The sequence below is a fragment of the Ovis canadensis genome, chromosome 18 (assembly GCF_042477335.2).
Source record: "Ovis canadensis isolate MfBH-ARS-UI-01 breed Bighorn chromosome 18, ARS-UI_OviCan_v2, whole genome shotgun sequence".
Taxonomy (NCBI): domain Eukaryota; kingdom Metazoa; phylum Chordata; class Mammalia; order Artiodactyla; family Bovidae; genus Ovis; species Ovis canadensis.
Genome location: NC_091262.1, coordinates 32,995,702 through 33,010,067, shown reverse-complemented (window position 1 = coordinate 33,010,067; position 14,366 = coordinate 32,995,702). Strand labels below are relative to the sequence as shown.

General features: G+C 43.2%; 1 protein-coding gene across 1 annotated transcript in view; it reads right to left on the bottom strand.

Moving 5' to 3' along the window:
• Positions 1-14,366, bottom strand: part of ABHD2 (abhydrolase domain containing 2, acylglycerol lipase) — a 110,325-nt gene that overhangs the window by 38,384 nt on the left and 57,575 nt on the right. The window contains exon 4 of the mRNA XM_069560285.1: positions 1,294-1,469. Coding sequence (XP_069416386.1) covers positions 1,294-1,469 — 176 coding nt within the window. The remainder of the gene's footprint in view (positions 1-1,293; positions 1,470-14,366) is intronic.

Genomic DNA, 14,366 nt, shown 5'->3' with positions numbered 1-14,366 from the left:
AAGTTTTGTCTTTTTCAGCTTTCCACCTCTGTCCTAGAAGAGCAGACTGGTTAAATTAAATTTTGTGCTTCAATAGTAGAAGTCAGAGCATTAGATACAAGGGGAAAAAATACTTAACTGGGTTTGGTAGAGAAGTAAATATTTAAAAGCTCAGCTACAAGACCATAAACACACTGTGAACGCCCAACTTATTCTTATTCATTCCTTCTGTGACTGTTTATTGGACTCTGAAGGATTCCAACATTCTAGCAGACAGATAATAGACAACTACACAAATAAGTTTAGAGATTGGCAGGTACCATGAAGAACCTGAGCAAGAAGGTGTGATGGATTTCCCGGGAAGGATCAGAGACCATCCCTATGAGGAGGTGACATTGGAGCGCAGAGCTAAGTGACAAGGAAGCAGTCATGTGAAAGTCTGGGACAAGTATTCCTGTCAGAGGGAACATAAGCTACGTTGTTACTAGCTACTCAGCAGTTCTAAGTGCTTTAAATAACTGAGAGCTATAATAATATACTTACTGGAATTTACCCCTAAATATTTACTGAGCTCCTATTAAAAAAAAAAACAAACCAGGTGCATTTGAATACTATAGAAATCAAAATATTGTTCTCTTCTGGTAGAAACAACATTCAGAGGATGCTGCCATGTAGCTCCACTTCCTCAAAAGTCCTCATTGTGAAGCTTTTTAATGCCTATTTATTGTGCACCCTGGACGGAACAATGAGAGTTTTATCAGCAGTAGAAACTGCGGTTGTTTCTGAGAAATAGGTGTCCCAGACCCCTGAAAACCTAAGCAGAGGCTACCTGAGAGCCTTTGTTACCTGCTGTTGTCCAACAAAGAAGACTAGCTGCACTGCATCTATAAGCTTTGGTTTCCTCATCAGTAAAGTAGGGATAATTAGGCACTGACTCTTCAGGGTGGTTGTAAAGATTAAATGAGATAATAGTATATATGAAACACTTAGACTAGGCCAGCTTCTATTGCTGTTATCAAACCAGAGATCTGATCCTGGGCTCCAAGTTCTTACACAAACCTTTCTATTTCACAAGAGGACTAAAAAACGGTATTCAACAATGCTCTCTGCAGAGCCCTACAAGGCACTCGGCCAGCCCATGCTGGAGCCAGTCCTTGCAGGCGGTAGCTAAGTGAAGCACCTCAGCTGCTGTCCTGTGGGCCCCCTGGATGCGATGGTGACAGTCAGTGGCTTGAGCATTCATACCAAGCTCCCTCAGGGATTAATGCTCTCTCCCTGAGTGCTGGCCCAATCCCACAACCTGAACTAGCTCACCTCCCACACAGTGCTCAGCCAAGGGCTCGAAGAGGTCAAAGGTCGAAGTGGCTCCATCAGACATGGTGATGAACTTCCGGTGCCCATACGGGTGTGGCGACCTCACCCTTCCCATCTTCCCATACAAGGCTGTTTGGATGTGTCCACTTTTCCCCCAGATCAATGGTGGGATGTATCTGAGAAAGAAGGAGAGGAGAGGTCAATTTTCCCACACTCTTGGAATAACGCTCTAAAAAACTCTTGGAACAAAAGCTTTTCAACCTTTTTCCCCTACCCCCAGCAAATTCTGTCCACTAAGCACAAATAGGATATTTTTTTCAACCTTACATCCAGGCCATGATTTACTCCTTTTCCCACTGATGCATCAGATTAGCTTTAGAAATCAACCAGGACATGCTTATATAGACAGGATTTCAAACTGAAGGTGTTAATTAATTCAACATGGGTTATTTCCATAATGTAGAACAGAAAGAAAGCAACTAGTACATTTTGAACACATGCTACTTGACAGGGTTAGCCTCATTATCAACTGAGCTAATGTATATAAAATAGCTAGCAGGCGCCTACACACACTAAATGCTCACTTCTTTGCCTTCCCCTAATAAGGCAGTCACAGCTGCAGGGGTGACCCCATGAACACAAACCTGCTGCCTTTGTTAAACCGGCAAGGGCTGCAAAGCTCCTGAGAGTCTGTCGAGTGCCTTGTGCGTGTCTGTGTGTGTTGGGGGGGGCAGCATTGTATGCTCCGGAGAATGTGCTGGAAGGGCAGAGCAATGTAAATATTTGTTGGATTAATGAAGGATAAAGTCTTGTTAGCACAAGCAAGGCATGACACCACCCTAACAACTGTCCTTCGTGAAAACAGAGTGACTCTGGTCGTCAGAGGGAAGTGCAAAAACCACAAACTAGTTAATTACTGGGAAAAACAAGGTGCTCCAAGTTACAATTAAGAAATGATTACAGTTCATAATCACAGTTTGCAAGATGATCCCATATCCTGAAACTGCTATCTGTTTCTCTTCTTTGGCTTTGAGCCCCAGCTTGATGGTCAAGCAGGATTTGGTACTGACGTCAATCCATCTCCGTAGCGTATCACAGTGGTGAACATTTTAAGAATTTACCTTAATGTTTGTTTGCCGATTCGAGACCATCTTTTTTATCAGACCAGATGATCCTAGATCCTCTCCTTAAACCAGATTTACTCTTTTTTTTTTTTCCTGGTAATTCATTAACTGTTAATTAATTCATCACAAGGTTTAAGAGAAGGGAAGTTATCACCTTAAGCAAGCCAGTTCCCAGACATGCTTCTTTTGTGGGGGCAGGGAGGACAAGAAAGAGTATTTTAAGACCTAAGGACATGAAATCACTTGCCAATGTCACACCACAGGTGCAAATCTCAGTGCAGAGGGCATGGCCTTTGGAAAGCAGGCAGAAGCATTTATAAGAGATGAGCGGATTAAGCAACAGAAAGCAAGCCTATACAAATAATGTCAATTGGACAGTTGAATACTATACAAGATTTAGATAATATAATTTATGAAGGGTTTCAGACTACTTAGGGGCTTCCCAGGTGACTCGGTGGTAAAGCATCTACCTGCAATGCAGGAGACCTGGCTTCAAACCCTGGGTTGGGAAGATCCCCTGAAGTAGGAAATGGCAACCCATTCCAGTATTCTTGCCTGGGAGAGAGATCCTGTGGACAGAGGAGACTGGCAGGCGGTTGCTAAATAGTCAGACATGACTAAGCAGCTAAACAATAAAAACCCTGTTGAAAAATGATGAGGATGACCGTCAGCCTACTAAATTGGACGATAAATTGTGCATCGGGGTGGGAGAGTGGTCCAAGAAACTAAACTTCCAATTGCTCCTGGAGGAAAAGTTGGGAGAAAATTTTGTTTATAATGTAAATTAAAAATGGAAATGTTCTGAGGTTAAAAATGTCAGAAGAATGGGTTAAATTTCATCCACTTATTTTCTGATCTTGTTTGGAATAAAAAATCTTCTGATTTTGTTTGGAATACAATATAATCTTAGAGAAGATGACAAAAGAATAGAATTTCCATTTGGCTAGTCACAGATTTCCTGTATAATCACGACACATGTGATGACCCTGAGGCCATGCTCCAGATTCGAGGTCCTGTCAGCACCTCTGAATCTTGGCATCTGCCTCCCTCAAGTGGCCTCTTAGCCTCTAGTCTTGTTCCCGCGACTCTGGCATCCCCCAACCAGTAGAGGGATAACTAACACATAACCCTGGCCACAGTCCTCCATTGCTTGAGTCCCAGTAGCTTGGCTTAGGAGGCCCGCCACACTCTGGTGCCTGCCCACCTTTTCTGCCTAAGCTCCAAAACACCTGAACCGCCAGCCCAGCTCCACCCAGGAGCTATTTGTATCCCAGCTACCTTTGCTCAGGCTGTTTCTTCTGCCTGGAATGCTCTCTCCTTCTCTCTTTTAAATAATTATTCATTAAAAAATTATATTTATTTATTTTTGGCTGCGTTGGGTCTCAGTTGCCCCAAGCAGGCTCTTTGTCGCGGTGTTTGGGCTTCTCTCTAGTTGTGGTTTTTGTAGTAGTTGTGGCACGCGGGCTTAGCAGCCCTGTGGTGTGTGGGATCTTAGTTCCCTGACCAGGGATTGAACCTGCGTCTCCTGCATTGGAAATACCTCCTTCTCTCTTTTTAGATCCAGTTTTTTTCTCCTGCCCAGCTACTACCTGTCTCTCAAGAGTCACTTCCAATCAGATTGTTGGGGGAGGTGCCTCTTCTCTGTGCCCCCTGGCATAACTCCATTCCCGCACTCCTGAGGCTTCATTAAAATACACTCTTTTCAAAAACACTCCTGCCTGCCACCTGCAGGAGCCAGGCTCATTCTCCCCTGTGTCTGTCCTCACGGCACTAGACACACAGTAAACATGTAGGGAGGACTTGCAGATGAAGAGTACAGACCCACTGGTGTGAAAAGTGAAAGTCGCTCAGTCGTGTCCGACTCTTTGCAACCCTCTGGACTATATAGTCCATGGAATTCTCTAGGCCAGAATACTGCAGTGAGTAGCCTTTCCCTTCTCCAGGGGAATCTTCCCAACCCAGGAATCAAACTGGGGTCTCCTGCATTACAGGTGGATTCTTTACCAGCTGAGCCACAAGGAAAGCCCTCTGAAAAGATAAAGATACGATTAAAATATCATATGCATCAGAATAACGTGAACTTGGCTGTGGCACGATTGGTTTGGCTGCTGATCTCTTTCGAGGCTACTTAGCACTGTTCTCAGACTGGGTTGGGATGAAATTCTCAAGTCGTGTGTGCGTATGTGCATGCGTGTGTGTGTGTATGAGAATAAGCGACTGCCTCAGGGTCATCTGGAACCTTCAGTGTAAAGTCAATTGTGCACAGAGGAGGTTTCATAATCTATCATTTTATGACACTACCACCTACTGATGAAACACTGTCTTTAATTAACTTCACGGTAACACAACACGAGGGCTTACAAAATTGAGTTTCTGCATAGCATTTACTCTAGTGGAGCTTTACTGTGTGTTTCTGTTTGTTTATATAACCAATCCACAGATCATAAGAAAAACATTAAGAAATGAAAAGCTAGAATAGGTGCCTCGTTACATGGTTTAGCTCAGTGAAGAAATCTGGACTGAAACAATGGAACATTTGAAATGTGTATGAATATGGAAACATTTAAGAAATGCTGCTGAAATAATACATGGAGGAATATGTTTTACTCTAACTACCTATGGGATAGTTCATCCGAAAATATGGCTGCCAATAATTCTACCTATTCCTGTCCCCGAAAGCCACTCTTCCCATTAGGAGCTAGAAACATCTGCACACGCTGTGAGTCCAGCTGGGCCTGTGATTTGTTTGGACCGGTAGGATGTGATGGGAGGCCTGCTGCCCAGATCTGGGCCTGGCCCTTAAGGAATCTGGCAGCTTCTTCTTGTACCTCCTTGGAAGCCTGGTGCTATGTAATAAAGAGGGGCTTCCCTGGTGGCTCAGACAGTAAAGAATTCACCTGCAATTCAGGAGACACAGGTTCGATCCCTGGGTCAGGAGGGTCCCTGGGAGAAGAGAATGGCAACCCACTCCAGCATTCTTGCTTGGAGAATTCCATGGACGGAGGAGCCTGGCAGGGTACAGCCCATGGGGCACAAAGAGTCAGATGTAACTAAGCGACTAAGCACAGCATGTGCAATAAAGAAGCCGGGCCTTGACTACACAAGGGGAAATACAGAGGGGGCCAACAGGATGAGAAATAAAACCTAGAGCTTGGGACTTCCCTGGTGGTCCAGTGGCTAAGAATCAACTTTCCAATGCAGTGGCCTTGGGTTCGATCCTGGGTTGGGCAACAGAAATACCACGAGCCACAGGGCAACTAAGCCTGAGAGCCACAACTAGGATCCATGGAAGCCAGAAATAAATAAATATTTAAAAAAACACACACGAGAGCTATGTGCATTTTAAATGTTATTGTATCACCAAACTGCCTTCCCCAAAAGAGGGACAAATTTACATTCCCATCAATTGTGTATGAAAGTACCTGTCTTCTTCACTCTCATCAATAATTGGTGTTATCAATCTTTCACATTTTGGCTACTCTGATAGGCAAAAAATGGATATTTCACTTCAATTTGTGTTTCTTAAGGTTGATCCAATCTATGGCCAAAAGTTTCTTATTTGAATTTGCATTTCCTTGATTCATATGCTTATTAGCAATTTGGATTTCTTTTCTGGGAACTGTTTATTCATATCCTTCATCCATTTTCTATCATACTTTTCTTTTTTCCTTTTTGTCATCCCTACATTAAGTCATTATATATATTATATTTTACAACGGTTTTCTCCCAGTCTATCCCATTTATATGTGTGTGTGTGTGAATTAACTTCACAAGCATGTGCTCAGCACCTACTGCAGTCATCATGAGGTGACTCTCACAGCCATGGCTTGGGATGAGCAGAGGCAGAAAGGAGAGCTGTAAGGCCCAAGCCCCACCATCCCCACCCCCCGCCCCGCCCTTTATGGAGGGGTTCAGGGAGGAGAGCTAGTGTGGAAGTGGGAAAGGACTAGTCTGGGATCTTAACACATGAAAACATCTCCTTTTTTCTTTTAACTACCATGTACTTTATTGCATATTTTAATTTTGTCTTTCACCTTATATAAATTTTGTGTGTTGTGGTTAAATCTGTTAATTTTCTCTGTTAAAACCTTTGTGTTTTGCACTTTGTTTAGAAAGAAACTATTCCAACACCCAATTATAAGTATATTCCCAATACTTCTTTCTGTTATTCCTATAGTTTTTAAAAATGTATTACTCTTCTAAATCCACTTATTTTTGAAAATGATGTGAAAATTTCATTTTTTTTCCTGATAGCTAATTGTCTTTACACCATAAATGGCCCATCCTTTCCCTACTGTTTTTGACTGTCATTTTATATATATACCAAGTTCTCAATGAAATATTTGGATTTGTTTCTGCATTTTCTATTCTGATTCATCGATTTCTTTGTCTATTCTTGTGCCAATATGGTATCCCTTTAATTAACATAGCTTTATGGAGTGTTTTGTGAGTTGATAGTACAGGCCTACCTCACTCAACATTTTCTTGGCAGACTTTTGGCATTTTAGTTTCCAGATTACCTATAGGATTAGCTTGCTTTATGAAAAATTTAGGATTTTTAAATTGAAAACACACCAAACACATACTACTTTGGGAAGAATTGACATCTTTACAGTTTGACTTGCCTCATTCAAAAACATGGTGTATCTCTCCATTATTCAGGTATTTATTGTCTTATAGTAAAACTTTTATAGCTTGCTTCATGTTTCAATACTGAGTTTTCACTATACAAATCTGCATTCATAACTACATTTTTAAAAGTTACTCTCAAGAGTTAGCATCTGGGCATGTTTTCCTCCTGACCCCTGGAAGCTGAAGTGATGTCTTCTACTTCGTTACTTATCTAGATGGTATTTGTCCAATGTTGTGCTGTGGTCAGTGGTTAATGAATCCTGTTACTAAGAAAGAAGCTGGAAGACCACAATAAAATCTAGAGGCCAGTATGTCTTTATCTTCTGAACATACTTATAATCAACATCTGGCTATACTAACAGAATTGCCCAAAGGAAAAGCCCTCAAGGGACAATTTAGACCTCCCTCCCACCCACATCCCTCCTGACAGGCACACACACACACACACACACACACACACACCATCTTTGGGCAGATGGAGTTCACATGAACAAGGACAGATGGTTGCTGGGCTGTTTATAAGACAGTTGGAAAAAAAGCTGACTAATGCTCATCTTTGCCCTAAATCCGTGGGTGACCGATTCTTCCTTATGGGACTTGGGTCCCTTGGATGTATTAATAGATCAAACCACTTTATAGCTATGGGACCTAGACTTAGCTATTATTCCCTTTGATTCTCTCCAGCACCTCTCTACCAAGTTGGCTCCAGGCTTGGCACACAATAGATGTTCAGGATATGTTGTCTGAGATTAATTCCCCCACCAAGTCTTTCCCAGTGAACCAAATGCCCATTAGCAGTTACTTCTTGGCGTTTTATTTTTGTATCAAACAGGATACTTTGGTTAAAGCAACAACCCAGTCCCGACTAACTTAACTCCTCTTATATTAGAGGGATGCTGGGATGTTCCCCAAATGGACGAGAGGCTAGAGCAGGCTTGAAGAGCGCAGATCCAGGAAGGAAACCAGGGGGCTGCTCAAGTAATGTGCTTTTTACACAGTCAGCAGTATCACTCCCTGCAAAGAGCCAATGTCCCAGGAGGCAGATGTCTAGAAGCACGGAATTTCAGAGTGGGTGGGCAGGGCACCTTGAATTACTACTTATGTGCATTGTGAGAGAAGAACGTCCCCCAAAGGAAATGTGTGTGCCCTTGGAGAGGAGGAATGGATGCTGGGCGACAGAAAAGTGACAAACATCATTTTCAAGGCTTTTAGCTGGACTTGTCTTTGCTTCAAGAGCTTTTTTTCAGGGACTTCCCTGGTGGTCAAGTGGTTAAGACTTTGCTTTCCAATGTAGGGGACATAGGTTCCATCCCTGCTTGGGGAACTAAGATCCCACATGCCATGGGGCAACTAAGCCCATGCGCCCCAACTACTGAGCCTACCTGCTCTGGAGCCCACACACCACAAGAGAGACACAATCAAATAAATAACATTAAAAAGGAGGCTTTTTCAGTGCCCCTGACACCCCACAGCCCCCGTCAAACCACAATGCTTCTTCTAGTTCTCCCAAAGTCTCCTCTTTCTTTTTGTTCCTGTTCCCCAAACCTGGTCCCAACTCAGTATTTTCCCATTATTTTCAAATGTATCTACTTTGAAGTATCTGCTTCACTTATGACATAGCATAGCTCAGAAACAGGCAACTTGCTCAAGTGTGTTTTTTCCCACACACACGTGTCTTTATAAAAGCAAGTATCATATATATATAAAGTTTGTGTTGTTTTCTTTAAAGGAGACATCAAGTAGAGTTTTTATGACTCCTGGTCAGTGATTTTACTGGCCTTAAATTAATACATGTTACATAACCCGTCATTTTGCCCCCACTATCTTTCACCGGGATTCCCTAGTAGCTCAGCTGGTAAAGAATCTGCCTGCAATGCAGGAGACCCCGGTTCGATTCCTGGGTGGGGAAGATATGTTGGAGAAGGGATAGGCTATCCACTCCAGTATTCTTGGGCTTCCCTTGTGATTCAGCTGGTAAAGAATCTGCCTGCAGTGCGGAAGACCTGGATTCAATCCCTGGGTTGGGAAGATCCTCTGGAGAAAGGAATGGCTACCCACCCCAGTATTGTGGCTTAGAGAATTCCATGGACTGTATAGTCCATGGGGTCCCAAAGAGTTGGACACAACTGAGCGACTTTCACTTTCATCTTTTTGACATAAAATTCACACAACATGGGATTAACCATCTCAAAGTCTATAATTCAGTGGCATTCAGTACATTCATAACATTGTGGAATTATCACCTTTACCTAGTTTCAGAGCATTTTACCACTCCATAAGGAAATGCTACACCCATTACATAATCACTTCCTCCCCTCCCCCTGTCCCTGGCAACCACTTATCTGTCTGCTTTCTGTCTCTATGGATTTGTATAGTCTGGATATTTCACATAAATGGAACCATACAATATGTGATTTTTTGTCTTGTGACTTTTCACCTACATTATGTTTTCGAGGCTAATTCATGTTGTAGTATGTGTCAGCACTTCATTCCTTTTTATGCCTGAATAGTATTTCATTGCATGGCTATATCACACTTTGCTTATCCATTCATCTGTTGATGTATACTTGGATTATTTCCACCTTGTGTCTATCATGAACAGTGCTGATATGAATATTTGTGTACCAGTTTTTGACTGAATACCTGTTTCTAATTCTTTGGGGAAATACCAAGGAGTGGTATTTCTGGGTCATCTGGTAATTGCATGCTTAACTTTCTGAGGAACCTCCAAACTGTTTTCCATGGCAGCTGAAACACTTTTACATTCCCATCAGCAACATACAAGGGTTCCAATTTCTCCACATCCTTGCCAACACCTGTTATTTTCCATGAGAAAAATTATTACAGCCGCCCTAGTGGGTATGAAGTGGCATCTCCTGTGGTCTGATTTGCATTTCCCTAATGATTAATGGCACTGAAAAGCCCTACCACTTTGACTCCAGGCTATTTCCTTCCATTCCATCTCTGCTTCTATCTCTATCTCTAATATTAATCATAATTTGGCTACTACCAGTAGAAAGAATCAAATCAGAGTAAAATTGGTAATAGTTAAAATGGCATGTGGTATAATTTAGTATTATGTTGGATACTACATTATGCTGAAGCTGAAACTCGAATACTTTGGCCACCTGATGTGAAGAGCTGACTCACTGGAAAAGATTCTGATGCTGGGAAAGACTGAGGGTAGGAGGGGGCGAAAGAGGATGAGATGGTTAGATAGCATCACCTACTCAATGGACATTAATTTAAGCAAACTCTGGGAGACAGAAGCCTGATGTGCTGTAGTCCATGGAGTCGCAGAGTGGGACATGACTTAATGACTAAACAACAACAATAATTTAGCATTGTCTAAATTTTGACAAAAGAACCCGTTTTCATAAAAGCATTTAGACTTGCAAAATTTAACCTAGAGAATTGGTCTTGATGAAAAGCCACAAGAGAGCTTTCTATAGAGGAAGCTATGGTCAGTAACACATAATATGAACAAAAAACTGAATCCAAGCTTTGTAGTAAAAGTTAAATGGAAAATAAACCTGATGGAGATAAAATTCAATTGTATTATATTTTAAAAAATCAACATGAAACCAAACTGGTTCAGTAGAATTTGTTCCTAAAGATAGTTTCTCTAAAATTCTTTCATGGTAACGTAACTCTGATGAAAGTACTTGCATTTAAAATGTCCTTGGGTTCAACCTCTGCTGGGCCTTCTCCCTGCGGGAGTGCAGGCGGTCAGAACCCAACTAGAGGTCCTTCTTCCCAGCTCGATCCAGACAAGACCAGAACCACCAAAGCAGATGATATGAACTGAAAAGGAAGGAGGCAGTGAAGACAAGATCCCCAGTGCAGGGTCCACTTGGGGGCCCTGGAGACCGTGGGAGTCATGGGAGAAGTCTTGCTTCTCCGCCATCATAAGGAAGTAGGAGGGTCAGCGATTTCACAGAGAAAAGGGAAGCGGGAGGGAAGAGTCATAAGACTCTAATTATCTGCAAGAACGAGATGCCTGTGGAGACAGAGGTCTGGAAGCTTACTAGAGCAAAGAAACATCACTAGGACTGAAACCCTCCATGACTTCAGGCACATTAAGGATCCTCCCCCAAGGCTTTTCCAAAGGAGTCAGGAATATCTGTGGTTCCATCACCACATTTATTTCCTGCTTTCAACGCAGAACATTTCATTTACTTTCAGCACTTCACAATTTGTCAAAATCTTTTCTGTACAGGATTTCACTTGCCTTTTAAAATTTTATTCTTAAGAATAATTGTAACTGTTTTTTTATTTATGTTATCACAGGGCTGTTTGTTATTTAAAAAAAAAAAGTTTTTTTTTTTTTTTGGTCATTCGGTATGTGGGATTTTTTCTTCCCTGATCAGGGACTGAACACATGCCCCTTGCATTGAAAGCACCACAAGACTGCCAGGGAAGTCCCAAATTAAATAATTTTTAAAAATTAAAGTATAGTTGATTTACAATGTTGAGTTAGTTTCTGCTGTACAGCCAAGTGATTCAGTTACACACATATACATGTATTATTTTTCATATTGCTTTCCATTATGCTTTATTACAGGATATTGAATAGAGTTCCCTGTGCTGCACAGTCCGATCTTGTTTTCATTTGCCTTTGATCCCAAGTTTGTGCAATGAGTCGCTGTTGTCAACCATGGGGACCCTGACGCCCAGAGTTTAGCCATGGTCACTGTGCTAATCAAGGGCAGAGTCGGGACTTCGACTGAGACCTTGATCCACTGTATCTAGTGCTGATCTGGATGATAAAACAGGCATGATGATGAAAAAGAGATATTTTCATTCCAGATACTCCTATGACTCTTTTAGTCATCCTTTAAAAATATTACAGTTATCGAGAACTAGTGCAAATGAACCTTAACATATCTTAGTCAACAGGCACTCTAGCTTTAAAAATACATCAAATTAGCATATGCGTATTCCAGAGTTGTCGGTTTTTAAGGCTATGGCCAATCAGTGGCTTCTTAGCAACACGGGGAGCCCTGGTAGCTCCTCCTGATATAAATCCACTTGTTGAGTCAGAAGCTGGTGACACCCAGGAGAAAGGACAAAGGCTCGGACCACATGCTGGGTCTTCGGAGAGTGCAACAGTCATGGCAAAGGGGTCATTCAGAAGTGATCCCTCCTGTTTCAACTTTGCTCTCTCCTCCGCAGGCCATTCTGTTAGTGTAGTGGGGTCACGTCTCACCCGTAGTCTGATTTTCAAATTAAACGTTCAAAGCACCAGCTACAGTCAAATCACCTTCTGAATACCCTACAGGCAGGAATACACTGCTTGTCCATGAAGTCCAAGCAGCTCTCGTCCACTGCCGGGCGGGTGGCTGGGATGGCATTAACACAGATGGCCCTGGTGACCTGAGGTTAGGGTTGTGTTGTGAAACCAGGAAATCACAAATGTTTAAACACAAGGACATAGCACGATGCTCCTCCCTTGCAGGAGAAGCACACAGGCCCTGCCACTGCTGGTGGGGCTGTGAGGCTCCCAACCTACACAAGATGGGGCTGAGTGCGTCTGAGTAAAGAAGCTGGCTGCGGGACCAGCACAAAGGAAGAGTGTGCGTGTGTGTGTGTCTGTCGTTCTTGACATAAAGAGCTGAATCTACGCAAGTTGAGTTATTGGACTGGCCAAAAAGTTCATTCAGTTTTAAGTAAAAAGAAAATACATACTTTTTCATATGCACCAAGAACTGTATTGAACAACATATTCACTATCTGAATGAATTTTTTGGCCAACCCAATATATATGATACAGCTCCAACTGAAGAATAGAAAGCATATCGGAGTAATAATTTACATATTGCAAACAACATTTTTCTTTCTAAGTAGTAATTCTGTTTGAGCACACTCAGTTGCTAGGTCATGTCTGACTCTGTCAGCCTATGGACTGTAGCCTGCCAGGGGGCTACACTGTCCATGGGGTTCTCCAGGCAAGAATACTGGAGTGGGTTTCCATTTCCTCCTCCAGGGGATCTTCCCGACCCGGGGATAGAACCTGTATCTCCTGTATTGCAGGCAGATTCTCTACCATTGAGCCACCTGGGAAGCAGTAACTTAGTTTACTCCCTGCCTAAGTTCCACACACTGAGCAGATCTGTCTGCAGGATTCTCCCAGGCATCCACGGTCACCTTGGGGCTTCACCTAGAACTTGCTCTTTAGGTTTAAAGGGTCATCTGTGATGACCTAGAGGGGTGGGATGGGATGGGGGTAGGTGGGAGGTAGCTCAAGAGGGAAGGGATTATATGTATACATAAAGCTGATTCATTTTATTGTACAGCAGAAACTAGCACAGCATTTTAAAGCAATTATACTCCAATTTTTAAAAAAAAGGTCATTTGGTAAAATGAATGACACCTTCTCAAGGGTTGGTGACTTTTGAATGTCAGCATCTGTGAACACAGCACTTGGCTGGAGGCCCAACCCGTCCACGGCCCTGACTGCGTTCCCAACCCAGCGGCTCACTCCACAGACTCCAGTCTGCCCTCAGCTTCGCTCTCCTTCTGCAGAGCCCAATCCCGGGGAACGCCTCACTGGCAGGGGCAGAAAGGGAGGGGTCATGGTGCCTTGGGAGACCCTCCCAAGGAACGACCTCCCCTCACATCAGGCCCACAGGGCACTGCCTCACAGCTGCTCCTGTTTCTCTCTTGGGAACCTCTCATTCGAGTGGCTGATAATGTCCTTCCTTGGTCCCGAGCCGAGATGCCGGCCAGGGGTTGGGGCAGGTGCTGGGGCCCTTCGCTCAGCCTCTGCAGCGAGTGCTCTTCTCAACAGGCCCTCAGAGCACAGCCTCAGGTAAAGAAAAACAAATTTTCCATTTCAGCAAAAATATTTGACCACTGAGAAGAGAGATGACCTTTATTCTGACCAAGAGATTTGTTTGGAGAGTGAGCACATGGACCAGAAATGGCTCTAGGAGCCCGTGGCTGGTACTTGGGACCCAACCAGAGACGTCATCGAAACTGAGCCAGCCGCGCCCTACTTTTTTTTTTTTGGCTCTTACATGTTGAGTCAATACAGTTCAGAGATTAGCGAGACACAGTGCCTGACCTTAGAAAGCTCACATCCTGGGGGTGAAAGCACATGAGGGAAACATAGACAACTACTCAGAGAGAGGAGGCGTGGGCACCGGGGTCAGAAAGGCAGGATGGGGGATGTTTGGGCAGACTGAGTCACATGACTGAGAAGTACCAATTTAACTCAGTACCTGATGGGGAGTGTTAAGGACTGAATGTTTGTGTCCCCCTCCCCCACAACATTCACATACTGAAGCCCTACCTGGCTCTCCTACCACCTGTGTT